General features: G+C 39.4%; 1 protein-coding gene across 1 annotated transcript in view; it reads left to right on the plus strand.

The window, feature by feature from the left end:
- Positions 1 to 14,610, plus strand: part of ANKRD44 (ankyrin repeat domain 44) — a 317,887-nt gene that overhangs the window by 291,054 nt on the left and 12,223 nt on the right. The window contains exons 19-22 of the mRNA XM_060152397.1: positions 2,916 to 3,003; positions 4,265 to 4,382; positions 5,661 to 5,877; positions 9,415 to 9,502. Coding sequence (XP_060008380.1) covers positions 2,916 to 3,003; positions 4,265 to 4,382; positions 5,661 to 5,877; positions 9,415 to 9,502 — 511 coding nt within the window. The remainder of the gene's footprint in view (positions 1 to 2,915; positions 3,004 to 4,264; positions 4,383 to 5,660; positions 5,878 to 9,414; positions 9,503 to 14,610) is intronic.

The following is a 14,610-nucleotide window of genomic DNA, read 5'->3' on the forward strand; positions in this document are numbered from 1 at the left end:
ATAGCATCTTATAAAGGGAAATAACCATGAAATAAGGGATGTATTGAGGAAGAAAAGGAGTGAAAGCAGTTTTCGAAAGACTTTATGATTCTTGTACTTGGGAAAATGTCCTTGGAATGTTAGATTTTGTGGAAGTATTGCCATCCACATCCCTGAATTTCCAAACCACTGAAGAAAAACAATATGGAGATTGAAAAACTCGGTGTTGCCTAATTATCTGGAAATGATTGTTCCTGGAAAAAACTTTAGCAATGTTTGGTATGGTTAAGTTATAAATTCTTATTTCCCATCATCACATTTAGTCTTTTTGGTATTTTTGGTATTTATAAGTATTATTATAAAGTTTGGTATTCTAGGCTTTCTTGGTATTAAAGTTTACATTTAGTTCTCCTTTTTAAAGAGTAGTTGCCTATTATTAAGGAAAGCATTGTGCTTTAGTTACCATGTACTTCCTGACAATTACAAAGGGCCTGTTTTGATTGTGGAAAATCACCCTTGTGGACAGGTAAACAATGAAGAATAATCACCGTCACTCATTTGCCACTGTGATATTGGTTGCGGTCCAATGGAGCCCCCTAGTGGTCAAGAGGACTCACTCCTTTTGGGTTTCCCTCGTGTCATTCATTAAAAAGATGCAGGCTGTCATTTGACTCTGTTCTCCACAAAATGTCTGCTGTGCAGAAGCTTTAGCCTGTGCTTTGAGAATCTGCTTTTCCAGAATCTTTTCCAGCTCATTTGAGATGCCAATATTTTTGTTTGTTTCAAATCCTGGGAGTACTGTGAGGAAGAGGAACCAGGATGGATTTTAGAGGGTTTGGCACAGATAGTTGTAATGACAGTTGTGGTCTTTGAGCAGCATGAGAAATGGCTGTCACTCATAGTCAGGGAGAGGCTGAGCTAGTCTGAAACAAAGCTGGACTTGGCAGTGCACAGCTAAAGGAGAGGGTAGCATCTTTTTGTTGGAAGGCAATTGCGGAAAAACATAGTTTGTGGGAAGCCAACGAGAATCCTAGGGTAGCTACACTTTTACGATAAGGGGGAATTATATTTACTGAGGGCTATTAGCTAAGTTCAAAAAGCTACTGTACACGGCCTCACCTCCCACCCCCTCACTGCCCCCCCCCCCAAAAAAAGACACACTACTGAAGAAATTGGTTTGCTCTCCAGCATCCTGGATGAGTGATATGAACTTAGATGACTTTTCCCCCCTTTTTCTGTTTAGGCAGAAATCAAAATCCTTGGAACCATTATGATTATGAGTATTTAAAGAATATCAAATTGCTCTAGAAAGAGGAATCAATCAAAATATGCTGTACCTCCATTTCACGAGCATTATAAAATACCACCACCTGTAGTATTTAGCTATCAGTCCTCTGCTAATTATTTACTTTTGAGCATACATTAAACCCCTTGCATATTTCACCATTGGTAACAGACTTAATGTAATTTTTAAAACAAAAAGCAACACAGCAGCAACAACAATATTTCCACAAAATTTCCTCCTGAGGTACATAAATGGGATGTTGCTGAGCGTTCGCTGAATGAAATGTCTACAAAATGCGGGTATTATTCCTGTAGTTAATTTGAGTGGTGTCGAGGAATGTGAGCTAATCCTAATACGTATTGTCCCTGAAAAATGTGTCCTTGTTAAATTAGCCTTCTCTCGTAACTGGCATGCAATAAAAAGGGCTGTAAAACGCAGCTCTTAGAAGAGCCTCTATCAACCTAACATAGCTGCATCTATTCCCTTCTCTCTCCACATCCATAATGAGGTTAATGCAATGTATTTTATGGTGTTCTCATTGTTCAGAGAGGAGAGAAGGTCACGTTTGGAATTTTAAACACATTTGTTCCTATCCTACTCCCTGAATGGAAAGCCATGCCTTTTGTAAGGCTGTGGGTTCCATTTAGCGAGCTGGAGGAAAGTACCTCACCTCAAGGATTGTCGTCCCGGAGGGAGGTTTGCTTCCGGGCCCTGGGGCACTGCAGCTCCTAAAAGAAGCATCTTGCCTTGTGCTCGCCCTGCCCTGTGTGGGTTCTGCCCTGGCCGGTCAAGGCCAACCCAAGGTTGGGGCCACACTTCCTGCCCCTTGCCAGTCACTACCTGGGCAGCTGGGTGATGGAGGGGCAGGGTGAGGGCCTGCCACACCCCAGTCAGAGCTTGGCAGGGAAGGAAGCGGGGGACAGAGGCGATGGGGGGTGGGGTGGGGTGGGAGGCCGCCGGGAAAAGGCAGAGAAATGAAGGCTTTGATTTGAGGAACTCACATGGAGGAGTCCTCCAGCTACTGGGGGTCCATCTGTGAGTCTCCTGCGGGTGCCAATCAATGAGCAGTGAGCCAATGGCTCGCGTACACCTTGCTGGCTTGACGTTTTGCTTTAAGTCACCACTAATCAGTTGGGGCAGAATAACTGCTTCACCGTCTACCTCAGAATGTAAAATGGTGGGGAAAAGAAGTGAGATCTGTTCCCGTCTCCCTTCTTCCCCTCCTCTGCTCCCCTCCCCACTCCTCTTCCCTTCTGCCTTCTTTTTACAAAGGGCTGGAGGCAGGCTAGACACAGGATGATTATACAGAATTGAGAGGCTCTCTTAGAGGAACAGAAAGGATAACTGGAAAGTGGAGAGAGATGATCAGTCCCATAGGAGGAGATAAGAATGTCCTGTTTAGGGAAAAAAGCCTGTATACAGCAACCAGGGAAAAAAGTTAGTTGAGGACCAACGTGCCCTATAGGAAGAAAGGGGAAGGTGGGTTGGTAACATACACAGTGTGTGCTTTGCCCAGCAGCTGGCACGACCTGGAAACCTGGAGATGTCTGTTAGCAACAATTGAAAACCACCCATTTGAAGTCCCAGTAAAGTTCACTTTGGAGGGATATGTGTGGTCTGTTAAAAGAATGTCCATTATTTTCTTTTTCAGTAATTAATGGTCACACACTGTGTTTGCGGCTATTACTAGAAATTGCAGACAACCCAGAAGTGGTTGACGTGAAAGATGCCAAAGGACAGTAAGTGTTCATATGCTTGGGGTTGACATTTCAAATCACTGCAGGTGACTGGTTAATTTATTAAATAGCTAGGAGGGCTGACTGCTGAATTCTAGGTTGGGGGTATATATTGGGGTGAAATTCATGGATGAGGGTCCTAGAATAATGCAGTGGCTTTGCACTGGAGTGTATATCCAAGAAAAATGTGTGTGTGTGTATATCTCGATGAAAAACAGCCAACTTTTTATGTCTGTAGCCATGTGCTCTGGCCTTTTCAAAATATTCCCTCCTTTGTTCTTTTCTATCCATTTTTACCCTCTTCTGAAGCTGCTACAGTCTCTTTTTTTTTTTTTTTGCGATACTCGGGCCTCTCACTGTTGTGGCCTCTCCCGTTGCGGAGCACAGGCTCCGGACGCGCAGGCTCAGCGGCCATGGCTCACGGGCCCAGCCGCTCCACGGCATGTGGGATCTTCCCGGACCGGGGCACGAACCCGTGTCCCCTGCATTGGCAGGCAGACTCTCAACCACTGCGCCACCAGGGGAGCCCTACAGTCTCATTTTTTAAATTAATAATGTAATAGGACAGACCTCAAGAAGTTATCTCCACTGTAAAAATCCTTCATATTTTTATCCTTCCTGAGTTTGTTTTTCCCAAGTATTTTCCATCTGTTAGCCCGTTCTCCCACCCAGTCTTCTCTTACAAGTAGGAAACACAGAGCAATAAAACACTAGTGACTCACCCCAGATATATGAGTTCATGTTGAAAGCCAAAGCTGGAACCTCACCTTCTGGATCCCAGCACTTGGATCTTTCGTCTCTGGGCTTGTCTGACTTTTCTTTAAGGCAATGAAGCTTTGTTCAAATAAAATCTTGAGCCAAAGTCCGACGTAGAAAACCATGAAAGTAGAGCTGCCCTGATAGAAGCAAGAGCATCTCTTACATATACACACTCCTTACTCAATTGATATTTGGTCAGTGCTACATAGTTCTGAAAATGATGGAATTCAAATGAACATTTTGAGGTGGAATCTTCCTGTGCCCCACCCGTATTGATCAGTCCACTGCCGCCATTCCATGTGGCCATTAGAGACCAGAGGCAGATAGCTTGTTCCAAGTGACAGATAGCAAGTTGGGGACCCTCAGAAAATATCAAGCAATTGTCAAGAGGGGAGAGAGACTGAGAAAGAGAGAGACAGAGAGATGGAGAGAGGGAGATCCTCCCACTGGAATCGGTGAGTATTTTTTTAATCTTTTTAAAAGCCTAATTTCCCTGTTTTCCTAGAACCCCACTGATGCTTGCAGTAGCATATGGACACATTGATGCTGTTTCGTTGTTACTTGAAAAGGAAGCAAATGTGGATGCTGTTGACATCATGGGCTGCACAGCTTTACACAGAGGGGTATGTGTATTTTCCTCAGCTTCAGTCAAGCAATTTCATAGTGAGCTTGTTTCTTCTCCCCCTGCCCATATGAATTTTTAGTAAGAAAATTGTTTCCTGAGATAACCAATTAACCTCAGTCAGCCAAAAAGAAATTACAAGATCTTTTGCAAAGGTAAAATAATGGCAGGTACTCTTAGGTCCTGCTCTTGAGTTATCGCATTTGATTGTGATAGTAGATACATGAACACCTACTGTTGGTAGAATTGGTTCTTTCTGATTGCATGCACATCATAGGAGATTTGCAAAAATTTTTTTAAAGCACAAATAAGAAAATCATAATCTCTAGTAATCCCACCTCCTAGAGATAACCACTTTTTGGTGTATATATCACCAATCTTTTTTTCTAAATATAGATTTGTTTTAAATTTTAAAAAGAGAGAATACTGAAGATGCTATTTGGAACCTGCTTTTTCTTCTCTTAGTATATCAAGTACCTTTTTCCATATCACTAAATGTTTTCCTGCCCTGTCATTTTTCATCCTCCACTGTGTACGGGTGTCATAATTTATTCCAACGGTTACCTAGTTTTGAGTAGCCGTGCTGTTTTTAATTGTTCTTTATACAGTGTAGGCCCATTCCCCACCTGAAATATGTATCCTGTGGGTAATTCTTCCTACACACCTGCTGAACTGTTCTTTAAAGCATGTCAAATAATCCAAATGAAACAAAAGTAGAAATCAGAAAATTGCTATTTGAAGCTGATGCTGACCACCATGATCAATGAAAAGAAGAGAAGCTATGAGCGGTTAACGCCATAACCATGGATCTTATTTCTTGGGTACTTCCTGTGGGCCACACAGCAGGCTGAGAGCCTTTACAGATCTCATGAGTCCTCAAAACAGGCTGTGAGGTCCTTATTACTCTCCCCATTTACAGGTGGGTAAAGTGAGGCATAGAGAGACAAATTGACTTGTCCAGGTTTTATAAGAGGGAGCCAGAATTTAACTGACATCTTCCTGATTTTAAAGCTGATGCTTTCCACTACATCACGATTCCCTTTCATGGTTATGTTGGGAGAGTCAAGAGACGTTTCTAAAATGCTGGTGTTCACACAGACCTTTCTGTTATGAATCCTGCTAGGTTGTCCTGCCTCTCTCCTCCCAAGTAGGATAGAGTCTGTTTCCCTTAAGACCCCGGTGTATGTCCACTCACTCTGAGCCCAGCCTCCCTTAGCCACCTGCTTCGCTTCCTGAGTCTTCTCAGATTTGTGTTGTGTTTTTCATTGCGATGCATCAGATTATGACGGGACATGAGGAATGTGTGCAAATGCTGCTGGAACAAGAAGTGTCGATTCTGTGTAAAGACTCCAGAGGGAGGACACCCTTGCACTATGCGGCTGCTCGTGGCCACGCCACGTGGCTGAGTGAGCTGCTGCAGATAGCACTTTCCGAGGAGGACTGTTCTTTCAAAGATAACCAGGGCTACACGCCGCTGCACTGGGCTTGTTACAATGGTGAGTTAACTGTCATTGGGCTGAATTCCATCAGACTTCCTGCCCCAACACCACTGTGATCTCAGAGGAGGTGGGAACAAAGCATCAAGCTGTAAACCAGGGTTTCCAATCTTTCTGCATTCAGATACCTCAAAAAAGATACCTTTTTATTTTTTTGATATTTTTCCCTCCGTGGCTACCATGATGCCATAATGGAGTGAAAATTCACTTTACTCTTTTTGTTGATCAGTAACCTGTAACTCCTAATCAGAACTTCTGATGAACTGAAGTAACCAGTTTTAATCAGGGTTTCTTCTCTATATGAGACAACCAGGGATCCTACAAGGAATTAAAATAATACAGCTAAAAACAACCAAAACAATATGATGTAATAATCTGTCACAATTGACAGCTGGTAGATGCATGATTTATCTTTCAGTATTTCCTTTTTATGTCTCACAGTCCCCATTTATTTAGTTACACTTGCTACTTAGGAGATTTAAAAATTTGTGTTTCGCTTATTTGAGTAGAAGAGTAAATGCATGCTAATTGTTACATTTCAAAAATACTGAGGCATCTAAGGTAAAATTGTCTCCATTCCCAAACTTACCTTCTGATGTAATTTGGTGTTTATCTTTCATAATTTTCCCTTGAGGATGTAAATAAATACAGATGTATGTGCATCTGTTTTTTTAAAACTAGAATCATGTAACAAATATCATTCTGTAACTTTTCTTGTTGTTGTGTACTTAACATTCTATTGCAGATATCCTTACAAGTCAATGTGTATCAGTATACATTGATCTTTTTAATAGTTGTGTATTTTGTATCAGATAGATAAATAGGTATAGACATGCATGAGTCTGAGTGTGTAAACCAGAATTTAATATTTATTCAGCCAGATCCCTGTTGATGAACACTCAAATTGTTTTCAGGTTTTATTCCTATTACAAACAGTGCTGCAGTGTGTGTGTTCATATTATGGACCTTATATTCTGTCAGATAAGTTTCCAGAAGTAAAATTATTGATGAGGGCTTGTATATTTTTTAATTTTAATAACTTATACCATATTACTTTGGTATATCATAATTTTTTACTCCACCAAACATGAATATAAAACTACTTTCCCAAACTTTTGTCAGCCCAAAATGATATCATCTTTTTAATTTTTGTCAATTTGAAGGGCAGATAAAAGGTATCTCATTTTAATTTGTGTTTCCTTGTCTAATAGTGTATTGATTTATGTATTTTCATTTCCTCTTCTGGAAATTACTTTTTCCTTCTGTTGCTCACTTTTTTTCCTATTGAGTTGTTTATCTTTTCTCACACATTTGTAGGAGCACCTTGTCTTAGGATATGAATCCTCTGTGTGTTCTGTGTGTTGCAAACGTTTTCTGTCAATCTACCGTTTGTCTTTGCTCCTTGTTGATGATGTCTTTTTCCATACAGAGATTTTTGAACTTTTATGTAGTTGAATCTGTCAGATTTTTCCTTTATGGTACCTGGGTTTACAGTCTTGCTTAAGAAGGTCTCCTACCCCTAAGCGAACATGAATATTTTCCCATATATTACTTATTCTGCTTTTGTTGTTTTATTTTTCCATTTTCAATTCTTCTATTAAAATTTGCACTCAGAAACTATGATTATTGGGTCCACAAAGGTTTTATGGTGCCTTTTATGGTGCCTTAATTTAATACCTTTCATTATGTTTTTATTACAGTCCTCCTTTTTTCATTGGTTCTGACCTCAATAAGAGTCAAATCCTCTACTTGTTCAACTTTGTTTTGCTCCCTCACTACCATTGGAGGATTGTGATTTTTTTTTTTTTTTTTTGCGGTACGTGGGCCTCTCCCGTTGCGGAGCACAGGCTCCAGACGCGCAGGCTCAGCGGCCCAGCTGCTCCGCGGGATGTGGGATCTTCCCAGACCGGGGCACGAACCCGTGTCCCCTGCATCGGCAGGCAGACTCTCAACCACTGCGCCACTAGGGAAGCCCGTGATTTCTTTCTTAATTTACCTGCTCATGGGCGAGGTCTCCCTAACCCCCATCGGAGTTAAGCTGTGAGAGCTATCTGGCACTGGAAAACCTACAGAAAGGGGAAGACGCAGTAAGAGTATTGATTATAATGGCAGGTGGAAACCCTGCCACAAACCACATTTTCTCCCCTGGAGTTGGGTGGGGTAGGTATGGCAGGTCTCTCTGTTCTTAGGTCTCTCAAGGTACAAGCAGGGGAGAGGGAACAGTCCTCTCCTAAACAATTCACCTTTCCAGTGCAGTCTTCCAGGTCTGAGGTTTAAGCTCCCCTCTCCCCAGAATCTCCTTCTCTGAGCACTTTGAGATACTGAAAGTCGTTCAAGGATCCCCAGTCCTACCTACATAGACCTTTAGATTGAGATTCATATAGTCTCTAAGAAATGGTTTGGGTATGTGCTGCCCTAAGCTAGGCACTTTGGGGGAATTCATACTAATAAAGGGGTTGAAGTGTCTGGAACTGTTTGAGTGAGTGTTGGGTATAGTTGGAAAGCTAAACAGTATAACTTACATATAGTTAGGGGATTTTTATATTCATTACTTCATATGCTTCTCCCTAAAAGCAGTTTCACCTTTTTTTCTTTATAGGTACAAGAAAGGTTTGATTTTATTTTAATACTTAAAATTGTCCAATCTATATCCTTTTGGGGCAGATCGGAAGAGAACTCTAATTTAGCACTGAACTCGGCCAAGGAGAAGTTCCAGGGCAACAACCTATATTCCAAAGCCAACTAGCTTTACCTTCTTGCCTTAACCAGTTAACATTGCTTCACAAACCTCATTTAGGTCCTTCATCAAGTAAAGCTCCCGTCATCCTGTGACATCAATAGGGCATGTATTCCTGCTTTAAGTTTTTCTATGTAGGAAACTGAGGCTCACAGATCACATAACAACTACGCTGATAGAGCTGGGGCCTAACTTAAATTCAGTTGACTTGAAAACTGTCATTTTGTTGAAAATAGTTATTCACATTCACTCATCTACTTATTAAAAAATACTTATTGGGTACATACTATTTGCCAGGATCTATTCTTGGTGCCATTTTAAATACTCTATAGTGTTTTACAGTCAAAGCCCTTTCACTGGCATTATCTTAAATACTATTTTCTATCACTCACATCTTCCCTTCCCTAGGGTACATAATTATAAGTGAACCTAATCATATGGGTGAAAGGGAAACTTTCTATTGTAAATATGGGCAAACTGAGGCATACCTATGTTAGGCATCTATCTATTAAGAGCTGAGAGTAACGTAGAATTATTCTGCTTGTAAATGAGGTCTCTTCTCTTTCTCTCCACCAGACCATATGGCCTTCACTGTTTTATTTATTCATTATGTCTCAGAACACCTGTGAGCATAGTTAATAACATTTTGACATTTGGTGAATTTTATTCCATGGAGAATAAATGTTCAGCTAATTCAGGAAAATTCATAGGCCAGAATTCAATACTTAATGATAAAAATAGATTGAATTAAACAAAGTTTCTTTCTTGGAAGCTCCCTAAATTCTTTTGATTCCTTGCAGGTAATGAAAACTGCATAGAGGTACTTTTGGAGCAAAAATGTTTTCGGAAATTTACTGGTAATCCCTTCACTCCACTGCACTGTGCAATGTAAGTAGAAATGCTGGAAGTTAATGGTGTTGCTTGAATTCTTTAAAGTACATGTAGAGAAATTGCCTTTCAGGGAAGGAGAAGGGTTTTAGATTATAGATAAGACCAATATATTCCATTTCACTGCTAAAGGCAAATAGGTCTGATAGCAAAGTGCAGTCCATAACGTTAATGATTTTCTAGGAAATTTTTGTGGAGTGCCATGGTTCCAAGGTGGCTCACAGACCATCTAGGGAAACTGCAGGAAGGGGTGGACTGAGGAACACAGCACACACCTCCTGAAGAGTTCTTCAGATATACCTCACATCTGTCTGACAAATTCTAAAAATAAGTTGGGGTTAACAACATATGCCTGTGGATGATTAGAAAGATATTCTGTACGAGTAAGACTTTTCATATATGGTAATTCTTCATAATGTTGAAATTCTTTTTTGATAAATGTAATTTTTGCTCTAGTCTCATAGTGTGAACCATTATTTAGAGAATACAGTGACATTGAGACAGCCTTCCATGGTAAGCTTGGGGGGAACATGGTCACCTGGGCCTGTGTTCATCTGGGGGTCCATGTTCACCTGGGCAGTGATGGACAGCCTGGGGGCCCAAGAGTTGGGAGTGCTTTGTCTTTGCCTCATCTCTGTGCTTCACATGAAGCTGGGTCATTTGATTGGAAAGACATTAGAGGTATAAAGTGGATCAAAAAAGAAGAGATAATAGATTATGAGTAGGAGTGATTTTAAATCTGAAGAAACGTGTCTTCTTCACTTTGGTGTATCTCCAAAACACCTAACATGATGCCTTGTGTAAGTGGCGTGCAGTAAACTCCTTCCTGGAAGTAGGGGGTTCTGAAGAAATGCTAGCGGTTACAGAGTGTGTGCCTTTAGAACTGTTAAAATGACTAAAGAAGACTATTGAAGCAAACTTGATTTTACAGTTCATGAAGCAGGCAGTCTCCACTCTCAAGAGTTCAGAGAGCTGCAAAGTGGGGCAGGAGACAGGAAGCTTGTACAGGATGAAAAATAGGGAACAAGGAAGAGCAGGAATAAAACTAGCTGATTGGCTGGGGTTACGTATCTGGCTTTATTTGAGGTATCATAGGAATAGGGCAATCACCCATATAACTTGGCGCTCATGGACTGGCTACCTAGATGGTCTGACCTCTAGGCAGATGGAACATTTACAAGAGCATGAAAACTAAAAGTTAAGTTTCCTTTTGCGGACGTGGTTTCTCAGGATCAGCAGCACCTGGCCTACTGAGGAAAGGTTAATGCAAGATCATTTTGACAGTTCCCCCTTTTGATCAGCCTCTGGCCAAGCAAGAGGTTTGAGCAAAGATGGTGTTGTAAGTTATTCTCAGTTACCATTGCCTCTTTGCATTTCGGTATATATTTCACAGGAAATGATATCAGATTCATCATTCCAGTTGGAGAAAGACCATTTGTTGACTGATTGATGGCTGCGTACACTCACCTAAAACCTTGAGAGAACACAACAGACCAGAGAGATAATTATTATTAATAATAGTAAAAGTATTCCTAAGGTTTGCAGGGCAATCTTAAGCCAGGGTCCCCATGAACCAAACCAGCTAGAATCAAATACGTCAAGAAATGATCCCAAAGAGGGACCTACTTCTTTAAGCCAGTTGGTCTATTTTTATATTCCTTGCGACTCTGTCTCCATTTCCCCAGAATTGTTTATTCAGTGAGTTCGTTCCAGAGAAACTGAGGCATTAACAATCAGAGGGAAGTTTCTGTAGGCAAAACCACAAGATCACCAGCATTGTAGCAAATCCAACAGGTTGGAGGTTAGATTACCCCCCTTTGCAATGGCCTGACATATGTGAACAATGATATATCTTTCCAGGCAAGGGCAAGGCAAAGGTGGATAAAAAAATTGTAAAGACCTCCATGGTGTAAGAATAAGGAAAAGGATGGCCAGAGAGGGGAAGAGGAATGGAAAGAAACATTCTTGATCCAGCATCTTGGGAGGAAGCAGTTTACTTCGGTGTTAGCTCCTTCTGGTCAATTTGATTTTGAGGTCTCTGGCATTTGCCGAGGACTAGGTGTCAGGTGGAGCCTTCTTCAGTTTTGAAATATGCACTCAAAGTTCAACACTGTGTAATTTGGCAGCAGCGTCAGGGGTCAGGAGTACTTGGTAGGGTCTTTTCCATGAATCTCTTTTTGCAAAAGCATCAGAGTAAAACAATTAACTGTCTACAAATGACAAAAGACTTAAAAATGCCTGTGGTTAAAGATCTGATGAGAGTTCATTATAATGGAATTAACAAGAAAATTTGGTTATTTCTGTGACACACAACATTTAACTGGAATAACTGGATAACTGGAATTATGACTGATAACATTATACCAGGACATACCAGATTTTTAGGAATTTTATACAATTTCTGGAACACATATAGATAACATAGACCCCTACAAATATAACCTAAGAAGGTTAAACATCACTTCTTATTTGACAATGCCTCCTATGTAATTTAACATGTCAACTAAGCATAATTAGTTTAACATTTCTCTTTTGATAAAGAAAGAGAACAAATCTTTTGAGATATTCTAGGGGCCCTGTGGAAAAATCCCAAAGTTAGTTTAAGATTTTATTTAGAATTTGATTTTAGGAAGTTTATCAGAATATCAAAAGCTTTTAAAATGTTTGATCAAATAGGATCATAGGTCACTGTGAAACAATACTTAATTATCCATTTAACCAAAGTGACAGTTAAAGACTTCAAAGGCAAATATAGAACATTACATAGCAGTTAAAAACAAAAACAAACACAAACCTTAGTTCTGTTAATATTGAGAAGAGTGGTTTTTCTTAAGTAAGACCGGGTAAAGTCAGTGTGAAGCACAGTAAATTATTTTGGTGAAACACAAAATCTTTGCTTTTCAGGCAGATTATTTAAAAGGTAAAGAAAAACCTTTGTTTATAATTTCTTATTAAGAGCACACCAATAATCTTTAAAAAAAAAAACTTTGTCTTTTTAACAGAGAGAAAACCAAATTCTAATTTTGCTTTACTGTACTTTTGATATTAAAACTCATTTTTTATGGTAGTGTACGTATGGACATATGTACACTACCAAATGTAAAATAGCTAGCTAGTGGGTAGCAACCTCATAGCACAGGGAGATCAGCTCGCTGCTTTGTGAACACCTGGAGGGGTGGGATAGGGAGGGTGAGAGGGAGGGAGACGCAAGAGGGAAGAGATATGGGGACATATGTATGCGTATAACTGATTCACTTCGTTATAAAGCAGAAACTAACACACCATTGTAAAGCAATTATACTCCAATAAAAAAGTTTTTTAAAAAAAGAGGATCATAAAGATTAAAAAAAACAAAACAAAAAGGCCTCATTTTTAAAAACTTAAGTCTATTCCAATCTTAGCCAACTCAACCACATGTAAATTTTCTTTTCCAAGATTCCTTTCCACAAATCTTCTACAACTTTCTCACATCCAGTCAGATTTTGTCCTATTTTTCCAATTCTGGAATAACCAGTCATTTTTCTTTAAGACAAAGTTACTTTCTCTTTTCCCTTACCAAAACAAAATAAAATGAACAAACGATAACAAAAATGTCCTTCATACATTTTCTTATCCAAAAAATATATTCTGCTTTCCTACCTACTTTTCATATACAGTTGTTTTCTTTCACCCTTATTTCTAATTAGTTTTAATTGACTAAAATTATTAACCCTTAGAATCCTTAATTTTAAATCTTAAAACTAAGAAATAAGCAATTGTGGTCTGTGTTACACTAGTACTCTGTGGATTGGCAAATTTATGAATACACTTCATAATTTTTAAAGTATATTCTTCCTTATAGTAAATTTTTCATCATGGCACAAAACATGTTTACTAATAGAACCAAATATCTTAGGTCCTCTGTAAAAGGAAGCCAAAAGTGGATAAACTTATGTTGAGTAAGTTTCAGTATTTTGTCTTATTTGGAAATGATCTAGATATTCAATGAACATCCATTATTTAATTTATCTCAGTGTAGCTTTAAGGTTTCAACTTACCAAAAGCATTTTGGAAACTATTTAAAGTAGACATACCATAAAGCATACTTGTTGAAAAGTTCATTTATAAACTTTTATCTTACTTACATCTATTTAATTTACAGTTCTTAACAATTATGTTTAGATTACTCATGAAAATTTCATGAGACATTAAACAACTAACCATCATCTTAGGTTATTTTTCTTGCTGACAAATTCTGTAACAGAGATAACATGGGCTTACTTGACTTTTAGTAAACCTAGGTAGAATAAAAGTTGTATGTCTGCCTTATATTTAATTCTGATAAGTCTAAAGACATGCCTGTTTTAATTAAACCAAGGATTTGCATAAAACCTTCTAGGACAATCTTTTTTCCAGTTTCCCTGTTGATTGCAAATGAGACACCAATCTCTGGTGTTTTGATGACCGTGCAATGGTGTTTTAGGTTTTTGCCCTTGGAATTGTTGCAGCTATAAGGCCAGTAACTTTGAGAAGACTTTTGCTTATGGTCTTGTAGCCTCTTCAGAATGGAAAGGCAATTCAGGTAGAGGATCAGTAGACCCTGAGTACTCAGGTAAAGGAGGGCAGAGGGGAGTAGTAGGGTCACATTTGTCTTATAGTCTTTTGTTTTAGGTACCTCTGCATCTTTAATTTTTCATTAGCCTTTTGCAATAAATCTTTCAGTAAGGCTATTTTGGAATCTTGAAGCCCTCTGGGGGCTTCTGCATACCGATTAAAATAAGTATTCCATTCTGTTTGTTGATTTGGGAACCCTTGCTTTCAAGTGCACTTCTTAAATGAATCATCTTGTCTAACTGGAACATATAGCGTCTAGGACCACAGTTCTTAGACAAAATAAGCAGGTGTGCTGGAAGGTAGAGCACTCAGTTTTTTGAAACTTGAGGATTCTATTTCTTTAGCTAAGCCTGAGTTTCCTGGAGCCAAATTAATACCTAAGAGATGTGCTGCTGGGTTGGGGATTTTGTGGTGTTTTACAACGTACTTCATAGCATAGAAATTTTCTTGAGGTTTTTGGGTGACCTAGTGTCAATCTAAACCATTCCATGACCAGCTTAACCCAGCACAGGAGA

This window comes from Lagenorhynchus albirostris, chromosome 6, assembly GCF_949774975.1.
Source record: "Lagenorhynchus albirostris chromosome 6, mLagAlb1.1, whole genome shotgun sequence".
Lineage (NCBI taxonomy): Eukaryota > Metazoa > Chordata > Mammalia > Artiodactyla > Delphinidae > Lagenorhynchus > Lagenorhynchus albirostris.